The 13093-nt window shown below is 38.7% G+C and overlaps 1 protein-coding gene across 2 annotated transcripts in view; it reads right to left on the bottom strand.

The window, feature by feature from the left end:
- Positions 1 to 1347: 1347 nt before the first annotated feature.
- RAB31 (RAB31, member RAS oncogene family) overlaps positions 1348 to 13093 on the bottom strand; it is a 64798-nt gene continuing 53052 nt past the window's right edge. For both annotated transcript variants that reach the window (XM_051610660.1, XM_051610661.1), the window contains exon 7: positions 1348 to 5141. In XM_051610660.1, the coding sequence (XP_051466620.1) occupies positions 5044 to 5141 (98 nt within the window). In that variant the 3' untranslated portion in view covers positions 1348 to 5043. The remainder of the gene's footprint in view (positions 5142 to 13093) is intronic.

The following is a 13093-nucleotide window of genomic DNA, read 5'->3' on the forward strand; positions in this document are numbered from 1 at the left end:
GCCTAAACACTTTTACAGATTAGGTGAGGAGGTGGAGGTATAAAGTAAATATGCAGATTTCATCAGCTTTGCTGTCCTGATTTCAGAACAGCACTCAGGAGGTCACAGCAGGGAGTCCAATGATGTTCTTTGCAGAAAGACCAAAGCTTCAGTCATAAAGATTTTGAAGGCTGAAATGTCAAATACTTTTCCTTAAGTACCCTGAGACACAACCTTCAGTCCTCAAAAGGAAATCAGAGGAGGTTTATTTTACAGCCAATCGTGCAGCTCCCTTCTCATTGCTAAATTCAACTCTAAATTAACCTAAAATTCTACAAGAACTTGCTTCCAAGCAATGTAAAACATCCCATTGACAAAGCAAGGACTGATCCATTGAGGGGCACAACTCTCAAGGAAACAGTGTTCCAAATGTTGAATTTTCCAACACACTGGTAATCATTAAGAGTGGCTTACTTAGGTTTTCCTTGAATTAAGTACATAACCTTTTACAGTTTACAATTATGTACCTGGGTTAATTTTCATTTATGCATAGCTGGAGATAAGGTATGTAATTTCTTCAGTGTGATTGTGTATGTTTTAAAGCAGGGAACAGACCCTGCCAGGTATCTTCTAGCAGTAACTAAACTCACAACCTATGTAATACCCTTTGAAATACTGTTTCTTCTTATATAAATAAATGGTGTTCTGTGGTTACTTGAGTTACTGTGCCTTTTGCATCCTGGTGTGCATCAAATTTATCATGGTAGTTAGGAAAGCCTTGCTCAAAACCCCCACTTTTCCTTAAAAAAAACCCAACCCTTTATTTGTGGTCCTTATAGCTGTGCTAACAGCTTTGAAAATATGAACCAGAGTGCAAAAAACTTCTGGTGAGTTTAAACACTTCTTGAAACAATAGCACTAAGAGGTATGAAATGCTGCATACTTCTTAAGGGAGTGTTAATACTTAACTCCTGAAGACAAAATAAAAACATATACATGAGGAAGCATCTTATGAGCCATAGTCATGGTTGCTATTCAAAGCAAGTGGTAAGCTCACTTTTTACTGACAGCTACTATCCTGAATTTCCAAGCTGATACCGGCCACTGATGTGCCTCCCTTCTCATAAATAAAATAACTTATGAAAGGGATTTTCAGATAATCTTTTCTGGTTTTTGATTGTTCATCTGCACTGCAGAATCCCCCAGGAAGACATTCAGTTTCTGCTAAAAGGCCAGCCACACGTTTCAAGTAGCATTTAAATCCCAGGTAAGCAATCCACAGACTACAGACAGCCCTTTTTCAAGAGCAAATTATGTGAAAAATGGGACATATTTTGTCCTGCTTTATTGAAACCAGACATCTCCAAATCAGAAGTACTTAAAACATTTATTAGCATTAATCATCAAAGGTTAAATAAAACACAAAACCTACATTTTAGGGCAAAAAATATTATTAGGTATGATACAATTAATAAGTAAAACAGAAGGTAAAGTATTAACAGATTGCAGCATCCCATACATGAAGCAAGTGGGTCCAGCCCAGTCAAAGCTCTTATATAAACAAAACAGAGGAAGAGTACTTAGTAGGTGATTTTAAACTGAAAACTTTACACTGACTCGGGTTTAAATAATTAAGGGTAGTAAAATATATCATTGTACTTAAAAGGTCTGATTATTGTCAGAGTGCTCACATGTAATTTATCTAGTCATGGTTATTACCATGTGCCACACAGGATTAGTGAAGACAAGGGATGATAGATAACTTTTCCAGGTATTGACACAAACCCGTGGAATAGTGTAGCACTTGAAACAGACTTGCTGTACCATGAACAAAATTGTGTTTTTTCTTGTTTTTTCTTTTCCTTTTTTTAGTGTAACTTGGATACTTCTGAGTCCCCATTCTTGGATAATCATTACCTTTTTTTAGTTTTCTCAGTCTGCAAGACAATTTCTACAATATGGCATTTTCGTGCATAAGACTGGGAAGTCAACAATTGTACCTATCTGTATCTCCATCTTCTCGCTACCTTCAGGTTGTAGCTTTAAGTTCATAAAGGTGAAATAATCATTAACAAAAAAATGTACTTACAGAATACAATGTGCAGTAAATGAGAACCAGACATAGTGAAAAAACCACTACATGTCAGCATAACAATATAAAATTGTACTTATATACACACACATATGCAGAGCATATATGAAAACTAGTTCCTTCATAATCTTGTTTTTAAACTAGTTCATGACAAGCCAGAAAAGCAAGTTACCCACAACTGGACAGTCACAGTCTTGAGTCATGGTTCAAACAAGCCCCACCAACCTTCCTTGGCACTGCAGCCTGTGCTTCAGTCCTGCTGCCAGCTCCCTTGAGAAAACTAATCTTGGACAAATCCAGCACCAGCTGGCCAACCTAGAACTGCAGTGTTGTTATTATAATTATTATCATCATTATTATTATAGCAGATCAGCTACAGAGTCAGGTGCTCCTGTACAGTAATTTAGCTTCTTACCAGCCATTAACTACTAAGAGGAATTCTGGTTGCTGCTGAAACCTTTGACTCCAAGTTTGCAGGTTTTTTTGTATGTCATTGTTCTTGCTGTTTATGAAGGGTGGTGGTACTTTCAAAGTAACACAGGCAACAACAGAAAGCATAAATAATGAATTTTACATTTGAAAAGTCATAATTTTTCAAATGCACTGTTCCCCCATTTGAAGAGGCAGGTTAAATCTGCACTTCAGCCATGACAAACAGTACAGAGGCAACTTGACCCCCAAAGATGAGTCCTGTCATCAAAGAAAATGTGAGCTGCTCTGCACAGCACAGTGACCTTTATTTTTTCACCTGTGACTTCAGAGTTCCCTACTGAAGCTTAATGTAACATAAGCCTCATGAACTTATACAATCAGAATCCTTATTCATTTAAATATTTTTCTTTACTGAAAGCAGAATAAGGTGATTTAGATTTGACCCACCAAATGCAAAAATATCTTTCAGCTTACTCTGCCTGCACTTGAATTTTAACACCTATCAGAGATCCACTGTAACAACTTTCAATTTTAAACTATTTTAACATGTAACTCATAAACCTGTTATGATTCACATACATCTCAGTGGCAGCTGTGAGACCTGATTGTTCAGGACAACATTTATTCCATACAGATCAGCATAAATTGCCAGTTCTAGCATAAATTGGATTATGCAAGGTACTTAACTAACCCTGGATTATCTTTAAAACAGTTGCTGCAAAGAAGCAGCGACGTGCATCGCAGATCAGCACAGGTGACAACTGAAAGTTTACCCAGAATATCCTTTCATATGGTAGCTGGCTGAGTGTCTGTATTACCCAAGGGCATATTTTCAAGTATGAGTGCTTTCAAAGGAGTCTAAAGTATCTGAATAAAAAACAATTATGTGAAAAAAAACAATGCAGCCTAGATTCTTAGATAAAATCCAGTAGGACATTTCCCACCTATAACTACTTCAAGCCCTCTGAAGACAAAGAAATGTTCCTGTTGATTTCATCTGGCTCTGTTTCAAGCCCTAAGAATTAGTGACATTTTATCAAAGCAATCTCACAACCAAGCAATAAGGTCTGTTTTTTATGTATAAACATGGAAACCCAGTTCTAGCCTGCCTGTCCATGATTTATTGTGAAAAGTTGTTTTTCCTCTTAGTTTGCTTTTCCTAAGTCCCCCACCAAATGTGCAGTGGGGTTAATTTTCCTCGTAAGAGAACAAAATAACATTGTGGAATGCAGGCTGGGCTTTGGTTTTGAAGCCTGCATTTTTACCCTAGTTCTGATTTCCAGTGAAACAGATGAAGATCAATTTGTGTTTTATCATCTCAGTTGCACACTCATAAAAGTTGGAAGTTTTACATTATTTCTAGTTCATAGCCACCTATTGGACTTTTTTTTTCTACACCGTATTTTCAAGTGCATCAAGCTTCAAAGATATCACACAGTGGGTCTTCCAGGCCGCATCACCACATGGGTGAGACTACTCCACAAATTGACAGAATTGTAAAAAAACATTCTGGTTTGTTTTATTACATTCCAGCCTTTAACCCCAAATTATATTATGATCTCTTAAGCTGTTATTGTACAGAAATATAATTCTTCTGACTTGGAAGACTTCTGGAAGCTCTGCAGTGAGACCACAAATGAGTGGGGCTGCATGGAACTCTCTTCTAGAAACCAGGGAAGTGGTATCTTTGAGCAGAGACAGCTTATGGTCTGGGGCACAGAATTACAGGAAACCTGGTAAGTAGTGGAAATGTCATTTATGTTGTTTTTATAATTTCAGTAATGAATTAAGCCTGCACGCTAGAAAGAGAATCAATCCACAGTGGCTGCATCTTCACTTCTTTCCAGAACAGACTGGGAACTGCATGGGGTCCAGCAGTCTCCTTCATGACAACTCCTCCTTTCACATACACAGCACCTCCTGACACAGATTTTGACTTCTAGCCGATAAAAATTGCACTCACTCATCCTTTGTATCCATTTTTTTTTTCTAGTTAGCAAATTTTGTCCATTTCTTGATTATGTTTACTGAAAGTATGAGAGGAAGCTACAAATTTAGAAAAATACAGAAGCAGAGTCCAGCCAGAAAGATGGTAGAGAAACAGTAAGCCAGAAGTCAGGTTCTATGGGCTTTTTTCACCCTGTTATTACAGAGAAAGTCCACTTTGCAATGTAAGAAGAGAAGTTTTTGCAGTAAATCTAGAATTTATATATAAAAGGATGTTTTATTAAAAAAAAAACAACCACCCAAACCAAAACAAAAACACAACAAAAAAACCCCAGTCCTTGGCTTAAAAAGAGAAGCAGAGTACTTTGACACTGTAATTTCGACAGGATATTAAGAGAGGATTTTCCAACTGTTTCGCAAAATCTCTTTGAAGAAAAGCCTTCTGCTTCTGGTCCTTGTATTATTGCTCATGGGAAGTATTGATATTACTGCTTTCAAAATAAGGAGCCACATCACTGAGATCATGTAGTCCTTTCTCAGTGAAAAAGCAAATGGTGCTGTTTTTCAAGTAAATCTAAAAAGATCAAGCCGGGTCAGCAGCACCGCCTACCCGTCTGTGAAGTCTGCTTTCCAAGTTTGATTGCTCCATTGTTACTGTTTTCATGAGGATCTAAGGGTGGAATTTGCCGACCTGAAAGACAGGAGGAGACCGTGAATTCAATCTTCCTGATGTAGTAACAACACATGCAGATAACAGCAAAATTTATCTTGTGTAATAAATACATCTATGAAACTTCACCAGAAACAATTGCCTCCTGGGTACCGTGAATCTTTTTCCTTGCATTCTGCTTACAAAAGATTTTCACATTAAAAAAAAATATATATGAAGTATGGCTATTGAGAATGCATGAAGTACACTGAAATGTAGTACGCTGAAATGGTAGCCTCCTATTTAAAAAAGATAAACATCTTGGTGAGCACCTTACAACTCCTCATTTCACTTCAACACAAACAGTGCTAGTTAAACGAGACCTTACCTGTCCTAAGATCATTTAGTTCTTGTACACGAGTTTTGCAAAACACTGTAACTAAACACATGCTGCCTATACTTGGAAAAAAAAAAAAAAAATCTGTTTTTTTCATTGGTTCCCTCCCTCATTTGTGGGGTACCCATGTTTTTCCAGTTGACAACTTTGATTACTCAACACCATCCTCTCCCCTCCCTCAAGTCTCCTGACTTTTTAATCACTTTAAGAAGTGCTTATTTTAAGTGTTTGAAAGAATTTCAGCAAACACAGGAGAGCTAGAGATGTTTCCCAGGGGCAGAAGGCACTGCTCCAACTCCCTCCCCCATGTGCCCTTTTGGTACTGCTGCCTCTTTTGTCTAGCTGGCTTCCTACTCATGGACAACACACAATGTGCTTAGTAATTAGAATTATAAATGGAAAACCGAGATTGTCCCAGGTGCAATCTATCCTCTGTCTCTGGTGTGATCCTGGCTTTTCCATTAAATCAATTCTGTGATCTCTCCATCAGTATCTTGGGAGTTTACAGTCATGGTAATATACTTTCTCATTACCTTGTGGATTTGATGACATTTTTTCAGAAGTTGCATCTACTTTCTGTGACTTTCTCCTGGTTATACCATTACCCTTTTTAAGTAACAGAAGTTAAAATTGTTATATGCCACTTCCAGAGAGCATAACACTCCTGTGAACAACTCATCATAATCCAGGTGGATTTTAGAGTTCAGATTTCCCCATCCTTTGCTGCATTTATTCACAACTCTCTTTTGCCAAAAATTCTTTGGATTATGTGCAAATGTTGAAGCCTGAGTCTTACAAATTACTTGGGGGGTGTTTGTCGGAGGGTGAGTTAAAACATTCAGGTAAAATCCAATCCCAGTGAAAGCAAACAGCAAAATTTAATGTATAAAACTTGTCCTTAAATTACCTTTGGTCAAGACCATAAAAAATTTCACCTCTCTCATTCAGTCAGTTCTATACAAGTGTGTTACACAACAAAAGTGTGACTTTTGATGGAGTTAATCTTGGGTGTTTGTCCAACTGAATCAGAGGGGGGAAATTCCTCACATTACCAAGCTAAAGATAAAATATCTGGTCCAACAGAGTGAGAAACAGGTATCTCGAAGGCTGAAGCATGTATGAACACTGACATTAAAATGCTGCACTCTTATTTTGGTCACTAAAATATCAACTTCACACCCTGTTTACATTACGTTTGCATTTCATGTTTCCAAGTCTCCCTCCAAAGTAAAAGAAAAAGCAGAATGGCTGATTATAGACACAGTTGTTACATGCATTAGTTATATTGGCTTTGCTTGGAAATAGAGAGAATCCACTAATTCTTGAAACTGAGAATAGAAGAACATAGTATCTGTGAGAGTCTTTCCAAGAAGGTAACGCTGTCACTGTAGAGTCCCAGACTGAACTTGTGCATTAGGCATCCAGTATTTCCAGAGTGCTTTCATCTCACTTCCAGATAAAATAAAACCTTGTCAATCTGACTTACAGCACAATGTAGCTAAAAAAACTGTAATCTACAGACACTGTTTCCATAACTAAGCAAATACTCTCTAAACATTTGATTCTTCTAACAGCAAGTTTGGAAGAGGACAGCTTTCACATGCAAATTAGCTTAACTTTCATTTTAGAAGTCCACAATAGACAACTATGTTACCTCTTTTTGGTTCTCATTCAGCATTTCATATTCAAGTCTTTTCTACACTACTTTTGCTGTGTATGCAAAGAAGCAGGCAAGCTTATCTTTGTAGTAGAACCATTGCAGGCTTCAAGGTCAGTAAGCACTTTGTCCAGTTCAGACCAGGACAAAATACATGTCATTAAGAATCACCTTGATTTATTTCATGTCTCTAAAAAAAATCACACAGATAACAACTGCAAATAATAAAGAGAAAAAAAACTCTACACATAATATTGGCTGATTAGTCATTCTGGCCTTTGAACGTAACTGCTGTTTGTCATTAACTAGACACATTTTCTGCTGTTTGGATGCCCTTCCTTGGATGCAATACAAGGAAATAAGCAAGCTTTAAACAGTTGAAGTTTTTCAAGGATGAGAGGTGTGGGGTTTTTTTCAGTAGGTGAGTTTTATCTCACTTATTATTTTTCACCAAGGGTCAGGGGGAGTAGATAAAAATAATCAGTCAGAAATCTGTTTGACTGATTGTCTCTCCCTGGGCCTCCTTGACAGCTAGTCTCACTGCAGAGGCTGTAATACAGAAAGGTTTAAGCAGCAGCGGAACACTACGGATGAGCAGTGAAATGCTGAGCCTGCATCTGTGCTTCCTGCTTCTAAACCAGCTCAATCATTATTGCTACCTAAAAGCACCATGGTCATCACAACTTGTCATTCAGCTCTTGATGAATATGGCACCCATATTGCTGACACCAACTCAAATATAGCTGGATCAACAGAGGTCATAAACTGAATTAATTTTAGAACGTATATACTAATTTTAAAAGCATATCTCACTGGCATACAAAGTCTCTGACCCAGAAAAATAAGACACCCATGTATTAGATAACCTACAGAATTCTTAATTTACGCTGTTTCTTTCATGCAGTTGATGCTAGAGAGGATCAGTAGTCCCCAGACAGCCAGCCCAGCAATTCTGCTGAAGAAATAGATTGAGACAATTCCTCTTCAAACCACAGACTGCTTTGTTAAGATAGTCAGCTCAAAAGGTCCCTGAGAGATCAAACTCTTCTGTTGCCTAACATAAAGAAGACAAACTAGACCACAAATAGAGTCTTTTCCCCATTTTACAGAGCAGGATACAACTAGCCAGCTTGCCCAAAACCACCACCAGCACATCTTGGGATTCCAGATGAAACGGTCAGTCACACAGAGGAAAACAAATGCACACACATTTATTTAAGAACTCTGCAGCTGAACTGGTAAAATGAGGAACTTATGGATATACTATGACTGAGACAGTGTAGAAGTTCCATATGGTTCCCATTGTTGATACTTCACAGAATCATTGAATCGTCCTGGTTGCAAAAGACCTTTAAGATCATTGAGTCCAACCATTAACTTAACTCTACCAACTCCAGTGCTAAACTGTATTCCTAAACACCACAACTACACATCTTTTAAATACTTCCAGGCACGGTGATTTGACCACTTCCCTGGGCACCCTGTTCCAGTGCTTGATAATCCTTTTAGTGAATCAGTTTCTTCTAATATCTAATCTAAACCTCCCCTGGTGCAACTTAAAACTATTTCTCCTCTTGTCCTAACACTTGTTACTAGGGAGAACAGACCAACCCCCACCTCGTGACAACCTCATTTCATGTAGTTGCAGAGAGTGATAAGGTCTCTCCTGAGCCTCCTTTTCTCCAGATTAAACAACTCCAGTTCCCTCAGATGCTATTCATAAGACTTGCACTTCAGACCCTTCACCAGCATCATTGCCCTTCTCTGGACTTGCTCTAGCACTTCCATCTCTCCTAGTGAGGGGCCCAAAACTGAACACGGTATTTGAGTTGTGGCCTCACCAGTGCCACACTCCATTTCTATGGAGTGAGGCCCACTGACTGCAATTTAAAAATGAGATTTTTAACTTCTATTAATTAAATATCTTACTATACATTTTGGTTTAATTTCAGTAACATTTAGACCATGTTTCATGGATTTTGCGCAACGAAATTGTTTGTAAATGTGCACTTCTACACATTTGTGCAGAAGTCTTGGTGTCCTCCATTATCTCATTCCAGAAAACACACCATGGTGTTTAAAACAGTAAGAGTCACAAGATGCTGCTCAAATGTAGGGTTACAGTAATTATCATGGTTCTGAAGTGAACCACCCAGGTTAACAGGTGGAGAGCACCAAATTAACTGCATCTCCTCCTTTCTGGCATGTTTGAGTTGGGCTGAGGCAGTCCAGGATGAAGGTCAGAGTCTTCTCCAATGCCTGGTGGGGTTCCCACTCCTGCTATTGAATCTGAAACTTACTAATGTAAAGACATTAATCAGCAATCTGAGGATTGTGGTTCTGAGAGTGCCAAAGGCAAAGGGATTGGGAAATGGAAGGGTGGGACAAGAGGTAAACAAAATGGGAAGGGAAACAAACACAAAATGCAGCAGGGAAGCAAGAGAGGCAGCAAGGACAGGGTAGCAGGCAGGCAGATGGGGTTTGTTCTGCTGCAGCTGGAAGCACAATGCAACATTACAGTAATAAAATCTGCTCTCTTTCTTTTTAAATCAATGCTCCAGCTATAAGCTGTGGCATCCATCAGCTCAGAAAAATGAGGCTTGGAGTTGGGATTTTGGGGTTTGTTGTTTTACCATTAAACTAGTTTAATCATTGACCTGTACAAGATTGAAATAGCCTTAAACTTGAGTGTAAGGAAAAAAAACCAAACAACATCTGATTAGCATGCTGACAAAACGATAAATACAACAGTGCACTGAACAGATACTCTTTTAATGTGTAGCAGAAAGGAAAACAGTCATGATCAACCTGAGTTGGCATATCCAGATTATAAGGTCCAAGGCCAAAAGAAGCACAGTCCTACTATCTAACATGATTACAACAATTCTGCATACAACTTAATTTTTTAAAGGGTCAGAGGAAGGGAAGGTTCTCATTAGTGCAAGCTGTGAAATCCATTCCACTCTGTTCAAGAGCAGCAATCTGCGGATGTAACTGCTGTGGCTCACCTGAGAAAAGCTAGACTTCTTTAAGTAGTGGTACAACAGCTATACAATGGCCAGAACCTCCTGAAATAGCTAGCTGTGTGAGAGCAAGATGAGCCCCTTCAAAGCATTGCTTTCTCTAAACCTCACTAGTAAAGCACAGTCAGCTGTGAACGCATGGCAGAATGAAGCAGGCACATCTTATCCAGCAGTTCTTGTATTTGCATACAAGACTCCGCACCTGTAGTCCTGTGACAGTCACACTTCTTATCTCCTTTCAAACCAGTTTCACTGGTCTTTTAGAAGTTTCTCATGTCTCTAACATGGTTTATAAAGCTCAGCCCACTAGTCAGCCTAATACTTGCAGTGAAGCAGCATTTCCTCAACTGTCAGAGATGACTACTGTTTACTTCATGTTGTAAGCTTTTGTGCAAGGTAACACATATTTACAACAAAGGATACTGCATAACTAAACATAGATAAGTTGCAATTATTTTAATACTTCTAATAACATATCTAATAGCATCTCCATGCAAGCAAGAACAGCTTTTATGTTTGGTTTTTAAAGCATCGGATGGTGACACTGAATTATTGCTAGCAACATTAAATTAAAATCTGCAGGAAAAAGTAGATTATGGACATCTTACATGCATCAAAGTAAACAACAGAATGCCTACTACTTTAATTACTAAGAGATTCAACCTTGATTTGAGGTCCTGCTATAATTAACTTCGGGCTATTTTGGTTTATTTACTAATCTATGTTGAAGAGCTTTCCTACAGTTGCAGAGAAATCCAGATTCTCACAAGTTTAAGAGCAGTACAAAGGCCAGTAAGTTTTGTTTCATTCATTTAAATTTGAAAGCAAGAGGAGAACTAATCCTAGAATATAGAGAGCATAAACTGTAAAGAATATAATCACAAACATCTTTAATTTAGGGCAATGTTTCTCCCTCCTTTCACAGGGTGTTCACAAACACCCTCTGCAAAAATTCAGCTAGGACCTTGGGCTGCCTTAAAAATGACATGAGAAACTTTCTCTGTAACATAAATGAACTTGCTTTTCTTAAAATGTCTTCATAGACCTCTTCAGAGTAGTACACAGATCCCAGCAAGTCAGCAGATAAGAGGATGAAAACCACCCTACTCATCACTCATAAAGCTTGAAAACTGTCCACCTGCAATTCTACGCATCCAAGTCCGTCTGAGTCAGTGCAAGCATCGAATGCCCACTGGAAAGGATCCCTCCCTCTTCCACAGACAGACATTTCAAACATTCCTCTCTAGTTTGTTCAGTATACAACTGGCTAAACTGTAAACTCTAGCATTTGGGTAGGTTGTTGTTGTGTTTGTTTTGTTTTGTTTTTAAATTTTCCAGTATTTCTAGGAAACAAGTATTTGGGTTACACTAAGCATTCAGTATATGAGCTGCTGATGCAGCTTTTGAGCTTCTGATGCAAAGCATCAGAAAATCAATAGCTTCAGACATTTATAACTGAGCATTTACCAAATGAAAGGTTGTATCCCGAGACAGAAACTCTCTGCTCTAATTAAGGAGTCGCATCTAGGAAGAACATACTCATCTGGACTTTTCAAACATAAGCCTGTCTCTCATGGTACTCATCAATAAGACTGAGCATGCTAACAACTCTTTACAGTTTCCTTAGAACAATGGTTTTATTCCTTACTTCCCTCTCATCCTCAACACAAGATGCTGAAATGCTTCAATCCTGCCCCCTTTGGTAGCTCATAATTTACCAGACTTCAAAAAGTAACACATGCCTGTTGTTTTTGTTTTCTTTAAGCACAAGGTTATTTCATATTTCACTTGGCTAGGTATTCTTCAGCTGCTTACTCATCCCACTGCCTGTTTACCTTTGGACCTACTGATGCCAACTAGTATTAACCTGGGAGGCAGAGTCTCTCCTCTATCATTTACAGAGGACAGCTTTCATGCAACCTTCTCTTCATATCTGGGGCACCTTCATGCTATGGTAACAGGCAACACACACAGGCTGAAGAGAAACAGCTGGGCGTGCACTAGCTTTGAATTAGGTAACTAAGGCTTATTTGAGCTGTTAAACGAACGGCTGTTGGAAAATTACAAGGGTGTGATTGCTACTAAATGACAGTACACTCGGGGCAGCTTGTTTAGTTACTGAAAACCAGCTGGTTTTAATGGGCAAGCTGCCTTCCCAGGCACAAGCAGTGGGCAGTAGGCTAAAACCCCACAGCCACGAAAGGACAATACAGAACTGGTATAACCCCCCTGCACAAGCACAACTTCATTATGCTGTGATCGGATAATACATTCCTGGCATTTTTGTTTCTGCTGAAGTATAAACCAGCAACAAGGAGCCACTGTGCCTATGATTCTTCTAAGGCTGAGAATAAAAAATTAATAACATTTGATCCTATAGACACTCAGCTATTAAAAAAAACCCACTGGAACACATGAAAAACCCTCTATAATCTTAAGCCCTTTTTATGTCAAAAACCTTCCAAGAAAGACACTGGGAAAAATTTAGCCCAAGTGGGGAATATACAACTGTACGAAAAATATTATTTTCTTGTTTACAGAGAAAGAAAACAGCCACGTGATGTTTCACAACCCCAGCAAGCCTTCAGTCAGGCTAAACATAACCAGGTTAAGTGTAGTGGCTTGCCATCTGAAATCACGTGGGTACAACAGTCAGGAGCTGCATCCCATCACATAGCTCAGTGAAAACTCCAGCACAGAGAACACTCACTTGGCCGACTCCTGTGCTCAGTCTGCCTTATTTGCCTGAGTACACTGACTGCAGAGTCCCCTTCTGCCAGCTTTGCTCCATCTTCAGAAACCAGGAACTTGGTTACTGATTCTAGTCTTTCGCATCTTGTATTTTCTTGAGTACAATTAAGGACAAGAGATTTCTATGGAGCCTGTGTTATTAAGTCATCCTTCAAAGCAATCAAAA

The sequence above is a fragment of the Apus apus genome, chromosome 2, assembly GCF_020740795.1.
Source record: "Apus apus isolate bApuApu2 chromosome 2, bApuApu2.pri.cur, whole genome shotgun sequence".
NCBI lineage: Eukaryota > Metazoa > Chordata > Aves > Apodiformes > Apodidae > Apus > Apus apus.